This window comes from Neophocaena asiaeorientalis, unplaced genomic scaffold (genome assembly GCF_003031525.2).
Source record: "Neophocaena asiaeorientalis asiaeorientalis breed wild unplaced genomic scaffold, Neophocaena_asiaeorientalis_V1.1 scaffold258, whole genome shotgun sequence".
NCBI classification, from domain to species: domain Eukaryota; kingdom Metazoa; phylum Chordata; class Mammalia; order Artiodactyla; family Phocoenidae; genus Neophocaena; species Neophocaena asiaeorientalis.
Window position 1 is genome coordinate 836,265 of NW_020172591.1, and position 19,825 is coordinate 856,089.

Consider the following 19,825-nt stretch of genomic DNA (forward strand, 5'->3'; position numbering starts at 1 on the left):
GGGGACGAGGGGGGGGGGGGGGGTGGAGGGTAGAGACAGAGCAAAGGGAGATATCAGTGGTTCTCAACTTGGGTGGTGCTTCCCTCAAGGAGGCATTTCATAAAAAGCTGGGGATATTTTGGGCTGTCACAATGAGGAGGAGGGGGGCATTACTGGTATTTATGAGGAGGGAAGTCAGAAATGCTAGATGCCCTGCAAGCACGGAACAATGTCATATAATAACAAGTCCCACATCACACATGAATTTTTAATGTCCTTATTATAGATGGGAATTCCTGTTGATAACAATCTGAGTTTAGAACTCAGTAACTCCATTTTACACATAAGAACAAAGTATTTCTATATAGTTTTGATATTCAGTGACTCTTCCAGGAATGCTATTTACCATGTAAAATAAATTGAGGGAAGCCTGCACTTAATTCCCATGCAACATTTACCAAGAATTATTCATTATGTTGGAAAATCATTTCACCAATGGAAACCCAGCTTGAAGTAAGATTTGCCAGTATGGGAACTGGTAGTATCAGTGTGCACTCTGTCACATGCGAATAAATGATGGGAGAGAACTGCTATTCCTTTTAACAGAATTAAGAACCAGATACTGTTAAATTAATGAAAAGACATGAAAGGCAGGAATTTCACTGAGTTTCATTAACACAGATTATTTTAAAATATTTCAATTACTATATCTTTCAGAATTATTTAAAATATAGCACAATGAGAAATCCGTAATGTAAAAAGTCAAATATAAAAATCATTTTATCACTACCTCATCCCACACTACAAGGCAGGGAATAATTTTGTCACTACAATTATAAATAAGCATCATCTTATTTGCAAGAATTTTGTACTTCACCGTTTTCTTTTCTTTGGCAATCTATAAATTGTGTCAGCACATTATCCCTACTTCATTTAAGGTTATTTCCCTTTATAAAATTGCCATATACAGGAACGTTTTGTCTGCTATTATGTGCCATAACATGTTTTAATTCTGGGTCCACCCATATTTCTGCTTTGTTTTTCCTGTAAAAATGACTTCTGATCTCACTTTTCTTAAATCCAAAGTTATTAATTATAAATAAGTATAGGATTTGACTATTTCATTGTGTCTTTTAGTACAGTTTTTAAATGGCCAATAATTTAAAACCTGAAAGATACATTATAATATTATAAATTATTTTTGGCTATTTCTCCTTCATACTAGGTGTTAGGGCATTAAATTCACTAAAAAAACAAAAACAGGTATGTAGGTAAGTTATATTATCTATGAATTTCATTTGGGATAGTAAAAGTATTGCTATAAATTATCTGTTATAAAATAGGGGTATTGGGACTGAAAGGACTGAGAACTGCTGCCTGGGCGGAAGAGACAAGTAGATGACAATGCAAATATTAAAGTACGAGTGGCTGATGCTTAAGAATGTAGGGGAGGGGCCAAAGGTAAGGCTGGAGAAGTGTTTTTCACTAAGCAGGATATAACCCATTCGTGGGTTGTGGAATCAATTCACTGGGTTACTACCAGTATTTTTAAAGGATAGGAAGGAAGGAAGGGAGGGAGGAAGGGAAGGAGGGGAGAAGGGAAGGTCAGAGGGAATCTGATTCAACTGCGTGCGGGTCAGGGACTTTTTTTTTTTTTTTTTTAATGCTTCATAGATGACTCTGAAGCAGCACTGTCTAATGGAAATATAATATGAACTACAAATGTAATTTAAAGTTTTCTAGTAACCACTTTTTTAAAAAAGTAAAAAGAAAATGATGAAATAAACTAATATTAGCATCTTTTATTTTATTCTTTTTTTCATACTGAGTCTTCAAAATCCAGTATGTGTTTTTATCTTTATAGCACATCTCAATTTGGATTAACATTTGAAGTGCTTAATAGCCTCTTGTGGCTAGTGGCTACCGTTTGGAACAGCGCAGCTCTGAAGCATCCAGGTGTGTCAACCACTGACCAGAGGATACATTTTTGAAGAAATTAGGTTTTCTGTTAAGCATCAGTGCAGAAGAGTCATTACACTTGATATCCCCATTCTGAAGAACAGCTAAATTTAGTAATATCTTGAGAAATTTACAGAAGCCCTTAGCTTAATAAAAAAGGTTCTGATATAAAATTTCTCTATACCAGATATACAACCACCAACATACTCTTACCATGAGTTTTAACATTCAATAATACTGTATCATACAGTTGCTCATTTGTTTCTGCTTATTTATTAAGCTTTGTTTGTGTTCAAAAAATTGAGATATATGACAAGGTTTCACCATCAGGAGTTCTAGAGAATGCATTCCTCTTCACTAATAAAATTTGAGTAGTCCCAATGGACATGTTTACAGAACTTACAGGTGTCAGCTCAGCCTGTTCTTCTGTGAAGTCAATATGACGCTTGGCCTGCTTGCTGGGACATCTCAGAGAAATAGCATGCTGTGAAAATGCAGGAAGGAAGAAAATGATAGGTAAAGGAGGTGGAAAAGGGCAGTTCTCATTATCATGCAGGAAGAGAAAATGATCACTGAAATGAATCATTGAAACAAAATAGTAATGAAAAGTTGCATGCACCTCATTATACTGTGCAAAAATAGAAAAGGTAAGAACCAGATGATCCTAACCCTTGATAATTTAAGGATAACCTCACTCTCCTTCTGGACAGTAGAGCTCTATCGGAGAACTACACAAAAAGAGTGCGTCCAGTACCAATTCATACTGAACCCCAACTGGGCCTTAACTGTTCTTTAGCAGTACGCTTAATCTTTTCTCCTCTAAGTCATTCCCTCTAAGGAACAAGCAGTTTCCAAGTTCTTCAACTTCCTGGTTTCATCCTTCAACCTCTTCCTATGACCTCACTTCCTCCCATTTCTAAGAAAATCGCATCTATCATGAGGATCTTCATCCCTAAAATGTATCCTACAACTACACCCATATTCTCATCCTTCTCTCCACTTCTACATGAGTAAATACCCTTTCTTCCCCTCCAAAGCTAACCATGTCCTAGATCCCACTCATTCCCCTTCTAATATCTCAGTCTCTGATACTCAACTGGTCTAGCTTACTGGGGCTGAGAAGGACAGAAAAACATTCAATTCTTCTGGGTACCCTCCTCTTGTTAAACTATTATTTTTTACTTTCATTATTTTTTACTTTTGGATTCAGCTACGGTGTACCTCTTGCACTTATCCCTTAATTCCCTGCAATCTAGCATCAGCCTTTCTTCTCCAAAGTCTTCATCCTTTGAGTTGTAATGCATTCTGTTATTCATTCTCAAAGTCATCAATGACCTTTTAACCAAGATGTCTGTCTTTCCTATCATAGTACTTTACTCACTGTACTAAAATTGCTTCTTTGGTTGTCTGTATTGACACCCCTTTCCTCAGACAATAAATTATAATCTCCTAAGGACGTCGTGTATTATGTTCATAGTTTTATCCCTTACAGCCCGTCACAGTGTCTAGGTGCTCCAATACTTACGGAATGTATGAATAACTATTACTTCTTGGCCTTCATGCCACTTGCTTGGCCAGATCAAGACTGTTTTTGCTTTCCCCTCTATACATTTTCTCAGTCAACATATCCTATAGCGCTGTGTCAATCACTGCATCAATGGGAGGCCTATCAAATCTATAATGCCATTATCCTCATTTTTAGGAAATAAAGACTTAAGTATTAAGGGCTAAAAAGGCATGATAAATGCAACCAACTCTCAAATGGTTCAGGAAAAAAATGTATATACATAAAAAATAAAGTGTGGCAAAACGTTAAAAATTAGTGAACATGAGTAAAGAGTTTCATGAGTTCTTTGTACTATTCTTTCAAATTTTTGTAAATTTGACATTATTTCAAAATAAAAAGTTTAAAAAATATATATTCTCTCTAGGCTCAATCTCACACAAGCTCCCATCATATTTCTAAACACTTATTGGTTAGTTAAAAAAAAAATCACAATCCAAGGTGTTCAACAAGAGATGGCTGCCTATATGCCATGTTAAACAGTATGATGGAACATTATATTATTAAAATTCAACATATCCTTACCAAAAATGAATATACATATGGGAAGTAACAAAGACAATAGAAAACAGTACATATGCAAACAAATATTAAATGTTGTTACCTTAATAAAGATGAAAACGGATTATGCAATGATAGAAATCATTTCTTTAACGTTAAATAGGTTCCATTTCCATAAAATATTTAAATACTACAAAAAAGTTATCTTCCCAAATCAAATTTTTATCTTTTCTTCATCACTACTTTCATAAATCTAAAAGCTGTGCTCAAAACACATACGAGAAGTGAATGTGAAGGTCAATTCTGCACACAAACTTTGCTCCATACCTTCTCAGTTTCAAAATCTTTCATTTGTTATAAAGCTATCACGTTCTCTATCAATCTCTCAAAAACTCTCCACAAATCTCTGCAAAGCAAGTTATGGATCACTGCTTTCTTGAACTGAATCTGTAACGTGTTAAAAGTACCATTTACGAGCCAGAATCTTGTGGGGGGAGGATGTATAGAGAAGCACTGATCTGAACACAGGAGCCCAACCATAATCAAGAAATGACCTTCTACCAAAACCATGGTTACAAAATAAAACACTTCGTTTTGGTAGCGCACACCTTAGATAACAACTGGAGGAAAGTGGAGGTTTGTGAACACACATTAATGCTTCAATAAAACGTTCATCATCTCTTACTGATATGTGTATATGCTCTTCGCAAACATTAAAAATAAATATAGCATGATGGTTAAGAATCCAGACCCTGCGGCCAGAGGGCCTGTTTCAAGACCCAGCTCAGTCGTTTCCTGGCAATGCGACTCTGGGCTTATTATTTAACCTGTTTCCTCATGTGTAAAATGGTGTAATGACAGCATTTATCTCCAAAAGTTGCTATAAACATTAATGAGTAATAATTACATTACTATTATATCAAAAGTGGGAAACCACCAGCCATCATCTGAATTTTATTTAAGCCTCAATTCATTTAGATTAGAGCTAGCTTATAGCTGTTAAATTTTAACAATATATTCGGGAATATACTAAAACACCACAAGATGGGGATGTTGCTGCATAAATCTCTTTGCCTTTTTTCTACTGCCCATGTAGTTCTGTCTCTAGGTCTGGATCTGAGAAGCACTGGCCAGTCTAGCCTTGTCTTGATCCTCCTTCAATTCTCTGATGAAACAGCAAGGTATTGCTGACTGTCTGGGTTCGAACCCTTGGGAAAGTTATTTAGTCACTCTGCCTTAGTTCCTTTCATTGTAAAATAGAGGTAATGGTACCTATTCCACAAGGCACTGTACAGATTCAGTGTGTTAGGCATGTAAAGCACAATGCCCAACACAGAATAAGCACTCAATATAGTAGCTGATATTATTTTCTCTTTTTCCCCCTCTTCCGTTTATTCCTCTCCTAGATATGTAACTGGCCATTACACAGCCAGTATAAGGTCCTTTACCAGCTCTCCCAACACAAAACAAAACAGAGAAGAAAAACAAAACAGACTTAAAACCAAATAAAGATGCGTTTTCACTTCCTCAAGGAAACACTGCATATATTTCTAAGAAACCCACACAATAAGGATCAGGGCATATATGCCAGTGTTGACCGGGTGGTGTGTCTGAAAAGTGTCTATGAGTGATGACCAGGCTTTTCCCCTGGCTTTCACCAATCTTCAGTTCTTCTTTCATCTGATACCTATTCCTTTTATTAATCTCACTAGGCCAGTGAAATCTAGAATTAAACACCAAGTTGGTACACGTGAATAAATTTCAGTGAGATGTAGCAACATAGCCACTAGAATTTTAGGCGAAATGTAGCTGTAATAATTAATAACCCCAATCTTTTAGATATGTAGGCCTCTTAAAGTTTCAGAAAGCCCTGTGCTCCCACCTGGTTAATACTTCAGAGCAAAAGGTTGTTTTCTAAGAATAATTTGGGACTTCAATGCCAATGCTACCTGATAGTACAACACAACTGCTGTTTTCTTTCCAATACCTCAAAATTTCTGCACACATTAATTCCTGAAATAGTTCGGGAAAGTAAAAGAAGTAAAGGAATTGCCCTGAAGCTATGATATGCTGTGTTGCATATCACAAGTTATAATGGTGTATCCATGAAATATTTCATTTAAAAAACCCTATGTACATAAGGAAAAAATATATACCACTGAAAAGTTTTAGTAACTCAGATATTTAGGGAATCTTTCCTATCAAAATATTTATAATACGATCATCAAATATTCTTAAAGATTCAGCAAAACTTTTTGAATCTACCATAAACTTCAGTAAAAGCTTCTAAAAGTATTTTCACTTTAAAAACACATTTATGTGTATAAAATTCCAAATTCAGAGGAATCATTCGCTTAAATCCCACCAGAAAATAAATATACAGGTATATTTTAGCACTAACCTTTTATCAGTAGACCCTACTTTATATAAAATTTATAACATGAAATTACTATTTAAATTTGAAAACTGCTGTCTTATTAAAAATTATTGTTTTATCAGTTAATGTGAATAAAAGTACCAGCAAGTCAGCTGCAACATTTATTTCACATTGCTTTAGATATAAAGAGCCCTAATTTACTTCAACTACAATGAATTCTAATTTTAAAAACTTAGCAAATGAACATTACTGATGGATTTCATAAGAATACTAACTAAAATTATTCTGTAATTCATTTTTACGTTTATCCGTGGAAAATATTTTTATGCTTAAAGCATTCTTTAACATTCAGGGAATCATTTTTGATAATCAGCTTCACTTTATTTTTAAGATACTGATAAAAGTTGGGAGGCAAATGTAGTTTTGGAATTCAAATATAGACTTCCCAGTTATTTGACCTACTTAATCTCTTCTTTGGAATAATGCCCGTACCAAAGGGATAGCGGGAAGCTTAAATGAAATAAACATATGTGAAGTGCCTGGAAGCACAGTATTTCAACAAAAGTCAAGAAAGAGAAAGGAGGGGAAAAAGACATACCCTCCCTGATGTGAAATTATACTGTGCCTATCCCTGCTGGCTTCAGAGAGCAAGGAGGCAGAAAGATAAGCCACAGAATTATTTATTTTTGAATGGGTAGTTTGAATACCCACATCCCCAAGACGAAATAGTACCAATCTCAAATTGATTTTTCCAACTGGTATTTGTATCACCAAACTTCAGTGCAAGTAACTATTCTGTCCTAGGTTTCTTAAAACAGGTATAATTACTTCCTCTAAAGAACTTAGTGGGGTCTAAAAAAAAAGTTTCACTATCAGAATTTTTACATATTACTTCACTCATGGCACTCCGCCCACTATCTTGAAAGAAAATAATTGCTGATAATTTTAGAGTGCAAGACTTCTAGACAAAGATGGATTGAACATGTGCATATATTTAAATGCTCATTCAAATATCTGACTGCTTCTTACGAGCCAAATAATGTTCTAGGTGCTAAAGACACATCAGGAATCAAAGAAATTTTTCAAAAATTTCCTCTCCGCCTGGACCTCACATTCAAGTGGGAGAAGACAGATGAGCAAAATAAAAGAAGTAAAGGACTTCCCTGGTGGCACAGTAGTTAAGAATCCACCTGCCAATGCAGGGGGCACGTATTCAAGCCCTGGTCTGGGAAGATCCCACATGCCGCGGAACAACTAAGCCCATGCGCCACAACTACTGAGCCTGTGCTCTAGAACCCGCGAGCCACAACTACTGAGCCTGCATGCCACAACTACCGAAGTCCGTGGCCCTAGAGCCCGTGCTCCACAACAAGAAGACACTGCAATGAGAAGCCCGCGCACCGCAATGAAGAGTAGCCCCTGCTCGCCGCAACTAGAGAAAGCCTGCATGCAGCAATGAAGACCCACCGCAGCCAAACATACATACACACATAAATAAATAAATTCATTTTTAAAAAAAGTAAAATATATAGTATTTTAAATGGTGATAAAATAAAGAGAAATATAAAGCAGAAAAGGGAGATAAAAAGTATCACAGGGCGGAGGAAGAGGAGTTCAATTTTAAAATAGGGTGATCACAGAAGGCCTCACTGGGAAAGTGACTTTTGAGCAAATCCCTAAAGGTAGTAAAGGGGTACTATCACAGGGAAGGGCATCCAGGCAGGGGGACAAATGAAAAGGCTCTGAGGCAAGCTATGACTTCTGGCAACGAACAACTGGGAGGCAGTATGGCTGACAGAGTAAGGGAGGGAGGAAAGAAAGGAATACAGGAGCAGGCAACAGGAAAGCAGATCTGGTAAGGCCCTGCAGGCCATTGTAGGGATTTTGGGTTTATACTGAGTAAGACACAAAGCCTTTGGGTTTGAAAGGAGGAGGGGCAAGATCTGACTTACCTTTAATAGGCCCACTCTGGCTGACATGTGGATAACAGACTGTTAAGGGAACAGTGAACACAGAAGACTAATCGGGAGGCTACTGCAAAAATCTATTATCAAGACAGGGTTGGCTTGGTGGCAGTGAAGGTGGTGAGAAGTGATCAAATTCTGGATATAATCTGAAGTTAAGGCAACAGAACTGGCTGCTGGATTGGAAGCAGGGTGCGGGGGAAAAAAAGAGAAGGAGATAAGGACTCCAAGCATTTTGCTTGATGAACTGGAAGGACAGAATAGCCATTAACTGAGATGGAGAAGACTGCAGGAGGAATAAGTTTGGGAGAAAAAAATCAGGGCTTCAGTTTTAGACCAGTTAAATCTGAGTTACCTATTAGATAACCAAATAGAGATACTGATTAGAAATAGGATGCATGAGCCTGGAGTTCAGGGGAGAGGCACTGGCTAAAGAAACCTGTATTCCCTTGAATCTAAGATGATTTAGTGCTGGTATTTCTTGATCTTTATCAGAAACTGTCAACAGACAGCTTCACACAACACAAAGTAATTGCCATCTTGCTGACAGTGACTGACCGATGCCACCTGCTTTAGAACATGGCTCCTCAATCTTGGCACTATTTTGGGTCAGATACTTGTTTGCTGTGGAGGCTGTCCTGTGCATTGCAGGATTTTAGCAGCACCCCTGGCCCCTACCCACCAGATGCCAGGAGCACCCTTCTATCACTGACAGCCAAAAACGTCTTCTGGGGGACAAAACAGCTCCCAGTTGAGAATCATTGTTTTTAGAGGGACTAAGATGTAGGGGGGGAAATGTGCCTTAAATAAATGATAGGGTATTAAAATTTGGGAGTTGTCAGTGTTTAAGACCACAAAAGGAGTAGATACAGATAGAAAGGTAGTCTGAGGACTGCACCTTGGGGCACTCCAAGGTCAAGAGACAGTAGACATGAAAAGGAGACTGTGAATGGCCAATGAGGTAGTTCCAATCCCTCCCCAAATCTCACTAAAACAAAGATAAAGGGTTTGATTGTTGCTGCTGTTTTAAAGACAAACTCATAAGAAGACATGACAAAAATTTGGAAGCCAGAAAGCATATGGCTGAGTGGTAAAAAAGACACTCAGCAGGCCCAAGGAAAGCTGAATGCTAAGCCAGCACTGGAGAAAAGCAGAGGAGCACCCCAGTTTACATTCTGTAGCCTCAAATGACTCCAGAATCAGCAGAAGTGAATGAAGGTGGGACTAAAAGCAGGACTGGTTGAAAGCATATTTAAGAAAGCAGTTAATTCCCAGATTTCCTCCTTTCCTGCCACCAGCAGCAGTCTCAGGTTCAGACTGATATTCATTCATAGGACCCCAAAGACCACAGCTTGGCACCAGGTTCATTTAGTTCTGCAGAAAGACAAAGACAAAGACAGCATGCTAGCATGAGGCACGCTATCTTCAGAAGGGGTTTATACAGCCCACCAGGGGCCTTTTTTGGACCCAATGCTGTAAGAGAAAGAGATCATGTGAATAAGTACAGAAATCACCCTGGCTTAGGGAAACTCCATGCTCCACAGGAACCAGGAGCATATTTTAACAGCCAATGAGTGTAGGTTCCAGGGCCCCTGGAGGGATATGTTCATGCTTACCTACAAGAGTCACACATTGCACAACAGGAGTCAAGTTCAGTGTCTTTTCACAGGCTTCTATAGTTCACTCACGGTCTTCCTGATCCATATGCACTCACCAATCAGCATCAATTTACAATAAACAATATTACCTGGATACGTTATATATTCATTAATCAAGTTTCTAGTAAAGAATGCCAGGAGAAGGAAAATCCAAGGTCATTTCCCATGAAAAAAAGGGCTCAGACCTGCTATTATTAACCCTTTCTACTTACACAGTGATTCTCAAATGGGGGTGATTTTGCCTCACAGGGAACATGCAGCAGTGTCTGGAGACATTTCTACTTGTCACAACTGGAGGGATGTATGTAGTACTGGCACCTAGTGGGTAGACGCCAGGGATGCTGCTAAACATCCTACAATGCACAGGATAGCTCCCACAACAAAGAATTATGTAGCCCAGATGTCAATAGCCTTGACCTAAAAGGATTAAATGGAAGGTTGTGTTAAGGACCACTCCACATCCCATGCCTTCTTTCCCAAATGAGTGCTAAAGCATTGGCAGCCAAGCATATGCCCTCCATGCAGGGGATTGGAAGAATCTTCTCTGGAGAAGCTTACCCACCTGAGAGAAAAGACCTAAGAATGATACTAGAATAAAGACTACAAAAGACGAAGAAGAACTTTAAGAAGATGAAATTAATAGAACACCAATTTTGTTCAAACCAAGTAAGAGATTTAATCAACTGGGAGAAAGTTTGGAGTAGAAATAGTGATAAACATACAAAAAGCTATTTTGAAATCTAAAGACAATTCTTAATTCCAGGAAAAGCAAAAGGTAATGTCCCCAAAAGGAAATGTAACAGAAGTATATACAGTTTAGCAGTAAATTGCATGTATACAGACATGATAATATAAACACTGAATAGTTACCCAACCAAAATATATTCTAAGGATGGGGTAACGGGAGGGGAGAAAAGAGGAGAACTGTCTAAGGAGCACTATATCCTAATTTCCAAAGTGAGAAGACAGTAGGTAATACATACAACTGAAAAAAAAATCAAGAAATAGCGATATACTTATAGATTTAATGATAGGTAAATACACTAAGAATCAGCTGAAAGAGGAGAAAGCACTTACCTCTGCGAGCAGAATACAGGGTGCATGAGTGTGTGTGTGCACGTGTAGCAAAGTTTTTTTGGTAACAAGTCTCTTTAGAACTATATGACTGTTTTTTAAATTAATTTATTTATTATTTTTTTAAATTTTTGGCTGCGTTGGGTCTTCGTTGCTGCGTGCGGGCTTTAACTAGTTGAGGCGGGGGGGGGGCTACTCTTCGTTGCGGTGCACAGGTTTCTCATTGAGGTGGCTTCTCTTGTTGCGGAGCACACTGCAGGCTTCAGTAGTTGTGGCTCGCGGGCTCTAGAGCACAGGCTCACTAGTTGTGGTGCACAGGCTTAGTTGCTCCGCGGCATGTGGGATCTTCCCAGACCAGGGATTGAACCCTGCCCCCTGCATTGGCAGGTGGATTCTTAACTGCTGTGCCAACAGGGAAGTCACTAGAACTATATGACTCTTTAACTCCATGCATGCAAAACTAAAGTATTTTTTAAAAAATTGTATTTGAGTCTGGTGGTAATTTGATACACTGGTTTGGGATCTAGCAAGCCTCCCTTAGTTTTCTTGGTTTGCATTAGAACAGACTAGATCCAAAAAAAAGTACATTGAAACAAATTCCAGATTTGTTAAGCCACTTTTCTACCCACCTGGGCAAGGCAAAAGAACAGGCTGGACAGAGAAGACTTTTAACTCCTTTCCCTGCTTTTTGCTGGCTTACTCACCAAACCTTATACTAAAGTCTTATATTAAATATTATACCATTGAACACTGGTATCCTTGCCCATGGATACCACTAGATACTGTGTGAAGTGTTTGCTAGAAGACTTCACTTTTTACTTTGTTTGCTCTTCAACTGTTACTTATAATGAGTGTACTTTACAGAGTGAACTTTATAATGAGTGTATTTTACAGACAGAAACACACACATACACACCAAGATTCTTAATTAGTTCATAACCTGTCCTCATGTATTTTGACCCAACTCAAAATAATCTGATTGGAAAGAAGGAATATCAACACACAAAACACAGAATAACCAAACAAGCTCATCCCTAATAAAATATTGCTCATTTCCCAACAGGTAAGCCTAAAAGATATAAGTGATGCATGCTAAGTAGCTGGTGCTAAATATAACGCCCAGGTATCACAAGGTAGAAATAAGTTTTCAAGTTCTCTATAGAATATATACCGCTTAGAAAAGTTTCATTTTAAATAAATGAAAGTTTACTCTTTGATGTAATTTGCTAACTTTATTTACAAGCAATAAAACTTAAATTTATCTCCAAACTACCATGATTCATGCTTCTTTTGTGCTCCACAGCGCCTAGAACAAAGTACTAGTGGATACCAAGAGTTACTGATGGATGGAAATTAACCTAATGAGTTAAATCAATGGTGGGAAAATCAATAATATTGAGTAACAGGTGTAAATTTTGAATTTCTCTGCAATTCCTTAAACAATGTTTTATAAGATTTTACCTTAGTATTGATTAATATAAATTATTTTACCCTGTATTAGAGAGCACTATATATATAAACTGAATGGAAGGCTGGCTTTATTCTGCCCCATAGGTTTTCTTCTTTCTTGCTGCTGCCTTATAACAAAATTGCCTTCTCCTTGATGAAAAAAAACTCAATAAAGAATTCATCTTCATCAGGCTCAGCTTTTACTAAACTTATTTTATCACAGATCCATTCCTTACCCTCACCCCATCACATCCAGAAAAACTTCCTCTTTTAAAATCTGTTCATGCATATTATATCACTTCTGATTCTCTGAACCACCGTATGAGGAAGGTAGACCATGTACTATTAGCTCCACTTTACTTATGAGAAATTGAAGTTCACAAAGACTGAATAACTCATGTAGGTCTGATGGGTAGTGAAACACTTGGAACCAAGTTTTCCAATTCCAAGCCCAGTGGCTCTTTTCACTACATCACACCAACTCTTTGACAATAAAATGGAGTAAACCCTGAGAGCTAGAATCTGGGAGAATTATAATGGGGATATGAGTCATTTTCTCAAATGGTTATTTTGTAACAAACATATATTAGAAAGCAATTATTTCAGCTTAATAGCTATCATAACTTTACAAAATATCATTAAATATATTTCAAGTTTTTTAATCATGTGATACAACTGACATTAATTTAAGGACTTCAAATAGTCACAAGAATAAAACTGAAGAAACTAAATCTCTTCTTAATCATCTTTATGATACTGCTATATCTGGTAATATATTCTGTAGTCTGATTTTAAAGTTTAGCTCAGAGGTATTCTTGACAAACTTTAAATGTAGAAAAAACAGGAAAGTTGATTAGAACTGCATTTTTAAAATATCATTTCTTCCTTATTGTAATACTGAAATACCAGGGAAGAAAGTTCCATCCACTTACCTCAGTAATTGGCTGCCCCTGATGTGTCAAATCCAGTTCTTGAGGGCGTGTTACTTTATCAATATCCAAAGAGTCCATGCTAGAGGCTGCAGAAGTGATGCTTGAACGAGAGGAGTTACTAATAGAGCGTACTTCAGCATCACTCACTGTGCCCGCTGACGCTGTTCTCCTGTGCTGATTAGTTACTAAGGACTTAGTACCTTCTAGTACAGACTGCTGAGCAGCCTCATCCATGCTCAAGGAGGCCTGTTCTAACTGTGCAGTGATGTCATCCAGGGAGTAGTTGGCATGAGACGGTTTAGTTATCCTATTAGACGAAGAAGACAATCCTTTCAAGGTGCCATGTTTTGATGTATGTCGGCTAGCAGGTAACTTCTGAGTGGCTTTTGTTTCTGTGATTTGACGCTTACTATTTCCTGCACCAAAACTGCTGAGCTCCTGCTCTATTGAGCAAAGATCGGCCATTAGGGCATCCAGATCCACAGTCTCTCCCTGATTCAGAGCTTCTGCAATGAACAACATACATGATGTTTCCAGAACACAATGAATTAGAATTTATACATTCTATTATAAATCAGTTAATGAATGCCAGGGGAAAAGCAAACAAATTCATCCTATTGGGCCTAACGCCTATCAAATACAGGATTTCTAACAGTTTTTTGTTTTAAATTCCAAGAGAAAATTTTAGAAGCAGAGTCCATCTTTTAAGATTTGTAGTAATCAGAGGAGAATAAAATTATGAGTTGAAATATAAAAATAATGGAAAAATTGTACACTGTTCCATGGTTTTAACCACATCCCCCATGCAATTTTCTACCAGAGGCTCTAAGTTGTTAATATGACCATTGCCCTGGTGGAGATGTTAATACCTAAAGATCAGAGGGCATAAAAAGAGAAATGTTAAGCCCTAAAAAAATTACAGATTGAAATGTCAGTTCCAAGAACTAAAAGCTGACTAGGTAGAGTTCATTAAATAAAGGCCAGAAGGGCTGGTTTTAAATTAATAACAAGTAACTTCACTTTCACTGGACTTTATTCCAGTGAAAATACAACAATGCAATTAAGTTTGCTGTAGGATTCTACCTGAGTATGTACTTTGTCAATTATTAATAACTCAACTAGAAAACTATTTTAGTTATGTTCCAGTTTGTTTTTTTCTGTGACGATTTGAATTAGTAATAAAATGTACAAATCAAGAAATATAAGAATTCAGTCAAGTTATGCATATATGGTTTTTATATTGAGCTATTTGTAATTGTTACTGTATTATTTCTACATTATATAACTTAATATACTGTTTTACATTTTATTTCCAATTACATCTTACCATTCAAGTTGTATATGGAGAAACGATAAGAAAAATTGGCCATGTTTGTTTCCTGGCGAAGAGGAGATCTTTTTATTGGTTCCGTGGGCTTGTCAGAATCCAAACTCTTTAAAAAACAAAGTTTAAGAAGTCATATTAAATTCAGGCTTCAATTATAATAAAAAGATGAATAAAGTTTTTCTTTATGATTAAGTGAACTGTCATATAATAGTTAATACAACCAAAGTTCTTCTGAGTAATAGCATTAAGGAAAAGTATAATTGGTTTTCATATCATTTTGGTTATAGTTTCTTCAATTTTTAGATATATACTTACTTAAGGCACTTGAGATAGTTACAGTTTGGAGTAAATATCTTTCCAAATATTGAATACATCAAGTATAGTGACTGAGCTCGTTTTACATAAATTCACTATAAAATAAGCTAGGTACATGAATATGGGCATGGTAAGATAAGAAATAATGCAGAGAATTCTGTTTTCTCTCTCCTCAAAGGAATTTGTTTTTGGTCCAACAGAGCCTCATTCTTGGAATGAATTACCCTGGAGATAAGGCACAATTCTGGACTCAAAATTATGAGACCCTAGATCTTAATGGCTACAACTTCAAACAATGATGGAATGTCCTTGTTCTTTGCAAGCTCTACTAAGGTGAGGGCAAACTGTAACCAGCTATACTGCCTGTGATTAAGTCTTCAATCACACTGAACTTCAGGGTAGGGTGTCTTGTAAGTTAACTCACCACCTTTTTATTTTTAAGATTTTTAAATTATTTATTTATTTAATTAATTTATTTTTGGCTGCATCAGGTCTTAGCTGTGGCATGCGGGATCTTCGTTGAGGCATGCAGGATCTTTTGTTGCAGCATGCAGGCTTCTCCCTAGTTGTGGCGTGCGGGGTTTCTCTTCTCTAGTTGAGGCACGTGAGCTCAGTAGTTGTGGCATGCAGGCTTAGTTACCCCGTGGCATGTGGGATCTTAGTTCCCTGACCAGGGATCAAACCCGCGTCCCCTGAATTGTTAAGGTGGATTCTTTACCACTGGACCACCAGGAAGTCCCAACTCACCATCTTTTTAAATGACACTTTTTTTCTCTCCAACCTTTCTACAATAAGGAAGATAAGGCGTTTACAACAGAGAAATTCAGGGAAAGGGTCAATAGTTATTTAGTGTCTATTTAAATAAATTTGTAAATATTACGATTAGTCTTTTAAAATTTTAATTTCTCTTTATAATTATCAAATAGATTTCAAATGAAAAAGAATGCTGAATAGTCTATTTGTAGAATCATGGAATTAGATTAGAATGCTATCTTTACTCATTTGTTTCAACTGAATCCATTTAGATAGTGTCCATCCAATTTTTGTTTTTTTGTTTTTTTAACATCTTTATTGGGGTATAATTGCTTTACAATGGTGTGTTAGTTTCTGCTTTATAACAAAGTGAATCAGTTATACATATACATATGTTCCCATATCTCTTCTCTCTTGCGTCTCCCTCCCTCCCGCCCTCCCTATCCCACCCCTCCAGGCGGTCACAAAGCACTGAGCTGATCTCCCTGTGCTATGCGGCTGCTTCCCACTGGCTATCTACCTTACGTTTGGTAGTGTATATATGTCCATGCCTCTCTCTCGCTTTGTCACAGCTCACTCTTCCCCCTCCCCATATCCTCAAGTCCGTTCTCTAGTAGGTCTGTGCCTTTATTCCTGTCTTACCCCTAGGTTCTTCATGACTTTTTTTTTTCTTAAATTCCATATATATATGTGTTAGCATACGGTATTTGTCTTTCTCTTTCTGACTTACTTCACTCTGTATGACAGACTCTAGGTCTATCCACCTCATTACAAATAGCTCAATTTCGTTTCTTTTTATGGCTGCGTAATATTCCATTGTATATATGTGCCACATCTTCTTTATCCATTCATCCGATGATGGGCACTTAGGTTGTTTTCATCTCCGGGCTATTGTAACATCCAGTTTTTAAAGCTATCATCTGAAGGAGATCCACAGCCATTCAGTGTCTTATTTCAAAGTTTCGGGGAACAGCTAGGAAATTCTCCTTTAACCTCAAACCAAAATCTTCTGCTGCAATTTAAGGCCTAATCCTCCTTCTCTAAGTGGAAATGAAGAATAGTATGTAGGTAATGTTTTCAGTAAAACCTGAATATAATTGAAAACATATTAAAACTCAATCTATTCATCAATTCAAATAAACAAATACTTATTATAATTATCTGCTGTGTCCATGGTGCTGGGGCAAAAAGGGAAATAATAAGAAATACTCCTTGATGCCAAGAAATGGGTAATCTAGTAGAGTGGGTTTTTAACATTTTTTTTTGGCAGGGGGTGGAGTCAGGGTGGGAGTGGAGGTCATTGAGAATGTGATAAAAGCCATGAACCTTCTTCCAGAAAAATGCACATACATATAAAATTTTGCAAACAATTTCAGATGATTCAACAATCACTTAAAACTGATTTAATATAAAGTTGAAAATCCATTAACATCGTTTGGGTAATACAGGTGCACAGATGACTCTGTAGTTAACTAAAATGAGGAAATAAACAATTTAAGTTTCAGCCACCAAGTTAGTAAGTAAAATATTTTTTGAAAATTTCTGAAGTGTTAAAAAGCAACTTGCTAGCAGCGAGCCATGTTATGCAATAGTTTTAACCTGTTTTCTCTCTAAAGACAGCTTCATACATAAAAAAAGAACTGTCACAGCATTAGTTTAGGAGCCAACTTTTTTGATGAATGGCTCTTCACATCTGTATGTCAGGGAATTTAAAATATAGGGAAGAATACAAGGTTTTATTGTATTCAGTAGAAATGCCATCTACAGTGGAGTAGCATGGAGTCTACTCCACCCCGAGTGGCTGGACTGATATTTACCTGTCTTTGCTCTTTTTTGGCCCCTCTCCAGGGATGGACAATAAAACCCACAGTCAAGGAAACCCCTGGGAGTTCCCTGGTGACCAAGTGGTTAGGATTCCGGGGATGGACAATAAAACCCACAGTCAAGGAAACCCCTGGGAGTTCCCTGGTGACCAAGTGGTTAGGATTCTGGGTTTTCACTGCTGTGGCCTGGGTTCAATCCCTGGTCAGGGAACTGAGATCCTACAAGCCACGCAGCATGGCCAAAAAAAAAAAAAAAAAACCCCACACATAACAGCTGGCCCTCATATACTTTCCTTCAAGCATTATCATTTTCTATTTCCTCTTCTTTCCTTCCTCTTTCCTTTTTCTCCTCAGCATAGAACTGCATAGCCTAGTCATCATCTCCATGCCAAAATCACTTTTTAAAAAAAAAATTAAGAATTAAACTGAAATGGTTTGGTAACTACATAAAAGACCTTTATCACCACAAATACTGTTATTTCTTCTGATAGGAGATGAAGAGCATGATCCTTATGAAATCCTAGCAAGATTGAAAGCGTTCTTCTCAAAATTCGTCATTAACAGGCTGTGGTCACAAACATGTCTGCTTTTCAAAATGATCTAGTAAGAATTACATGAAGAGTTTCTCAGTCTCAATCCCAGACTGCTATAGAAAGAGATACAGAAACAAACTAGTACTTTAAGTTTCCACCTTACCACCTACTTTTCTACTGGTTAACAAATCTCATACTTAGCAATTTACACAAAAATTCTTCCCGGAGATAATTAAGTATGAGTGAAAATAAGTTTTGTTCTAATGTTCTTTCCCATTGTCATAAAGTTAACGTTGCTTTAATAAACATAACTATCTTCATATATATTGAATATAATGTATTAATAACTGGGGTTGTAATAGTATACGCTTTTATTCTAAAAAGTGACCTGGTTTGGAGGGTAAAGTCGTTCTTTTTTTTTAAAACCGAAGATCCAATAAAACAAAATGAAAAAGCTCTGCCACTGTTTTCAAATGCAGCCGGGGATGAAATTTTGTCAGTATTCTGGAATCATGTAATAAAAAATATCTGCATGTGAGGATATTATTTATATTGTAAAATGTGTTCATACTCACTAAGTTATAGAATAGGATTTGCTAAAATTTAGATTTTTACATTTTAGGCTTTAAAACTTTTTAGGCAGCAACTCAATTTATGAAACAGATTTTAAGAAATCCCTCTAGATGCACAGAACCTCTGTCAAAAGCATTTTTTTTTTAACTCCTTAAAATAACCACAGAAGACAATATCTTGTGTTCTAGAGTTACTATTCATTTACTTGTTAATGTTTTGGACATTTTCCCTTTATAGCAGTATTTTAAAATATAAACTATATTCATATCCTCATGTCTACACAGTAAAGTTTTAGCACATAGTGATGACTTAAAATCCTCAACCAGTTTTTCAAGCACAATTTCTAACCTGAGTGAGTTTGTCTAGCTCCCCCAGCCAGGCTCCAAACATTTTGTCCAGGTCCTGATCTTCCTTGTCACTGTCTTCTTCAGCACCATGGTCAATTTCTTCATCTGACAGCTGCTCCATCTAAAATACAGATATTTGTGTATAATGAATAACTATTGAACTTGAAAAATCATGCAGTGTATGTTCTGATACATGTCGCAACTCTCTGGAGTCAAACTTTAAAAACTAGAGATTATATTATAAAAGGAAACGAAATCGTAAGTGGAGACAAGGTTAACAAGTGAGTAGAAATGAGCAATTAAGTCTCAAATTTTTAGGAAATTCTGAAAGAAGAACAAACTGTATCAGATTATAACCAAAATCACAAGTAATGATGATTTTTTAAAAAAAACTTTTATTGGAGTATAGTTGCTTTACAGCAATGATTTTTATTTTATTTTAATTTTTTTTGCAGTACGCGGGCCTCTCACTGTTGCGGCCTCTCCCGCTGCGGAGCACAGGCTCTGGACGCACAGGCTCAGCAGCTGTGGCTCACGGGCCCAGCCGCTCTGTGGCACGTGGGATCTTCCCGGACCAGGGCACGAACCCGTGTCCCCTGCATCGGCAGGCGGACTCTCAACCACTGCGCCACCTGGGAAGCCCACAGCCATGATTTTTAAATCACAGACCACTCCCATTAATCACAGGATATTACAG

The 19,825-nt window shown here is 37.1% G+C and overlaps 1 protein-coding gene across 1 annotated transcript in view; it reads right to left on the reverse strand.

Moving 5' to 3' along the window:
- The window catches only part of LOC112395257 (ras-associated and pleckstrin homology domains-containing protein 1-like), a 48,741-nt gene extending 29,492 nt beyond the window's left edge, over positions 1-19,249 (reverse strand). Inside the window, exons 1-4 of the mRNA XM_024738364.1 lie at positions 19,130-19,249; positions 14,785-14,890; positions 13,458-13,963; positions 2,342-2,422 (exon numbers count right to left, since the gene is read on the reverse strand). Of these exons, the coding sequence (XP_024594132.1) occupies positions 2,342-2,422; positions 13,458-13,963; positions 14,785-14,890; positions 19,130-19,249 (813 nt within the window). The remainder of the gene's footprint in view (positions 1-2,341; positions 2,423-13,457; positions 13,964-14,784; positions 14,891-19,129) is intronic.
- Positions 19,250-19,825: the final 576 nt, after the last annotated feature.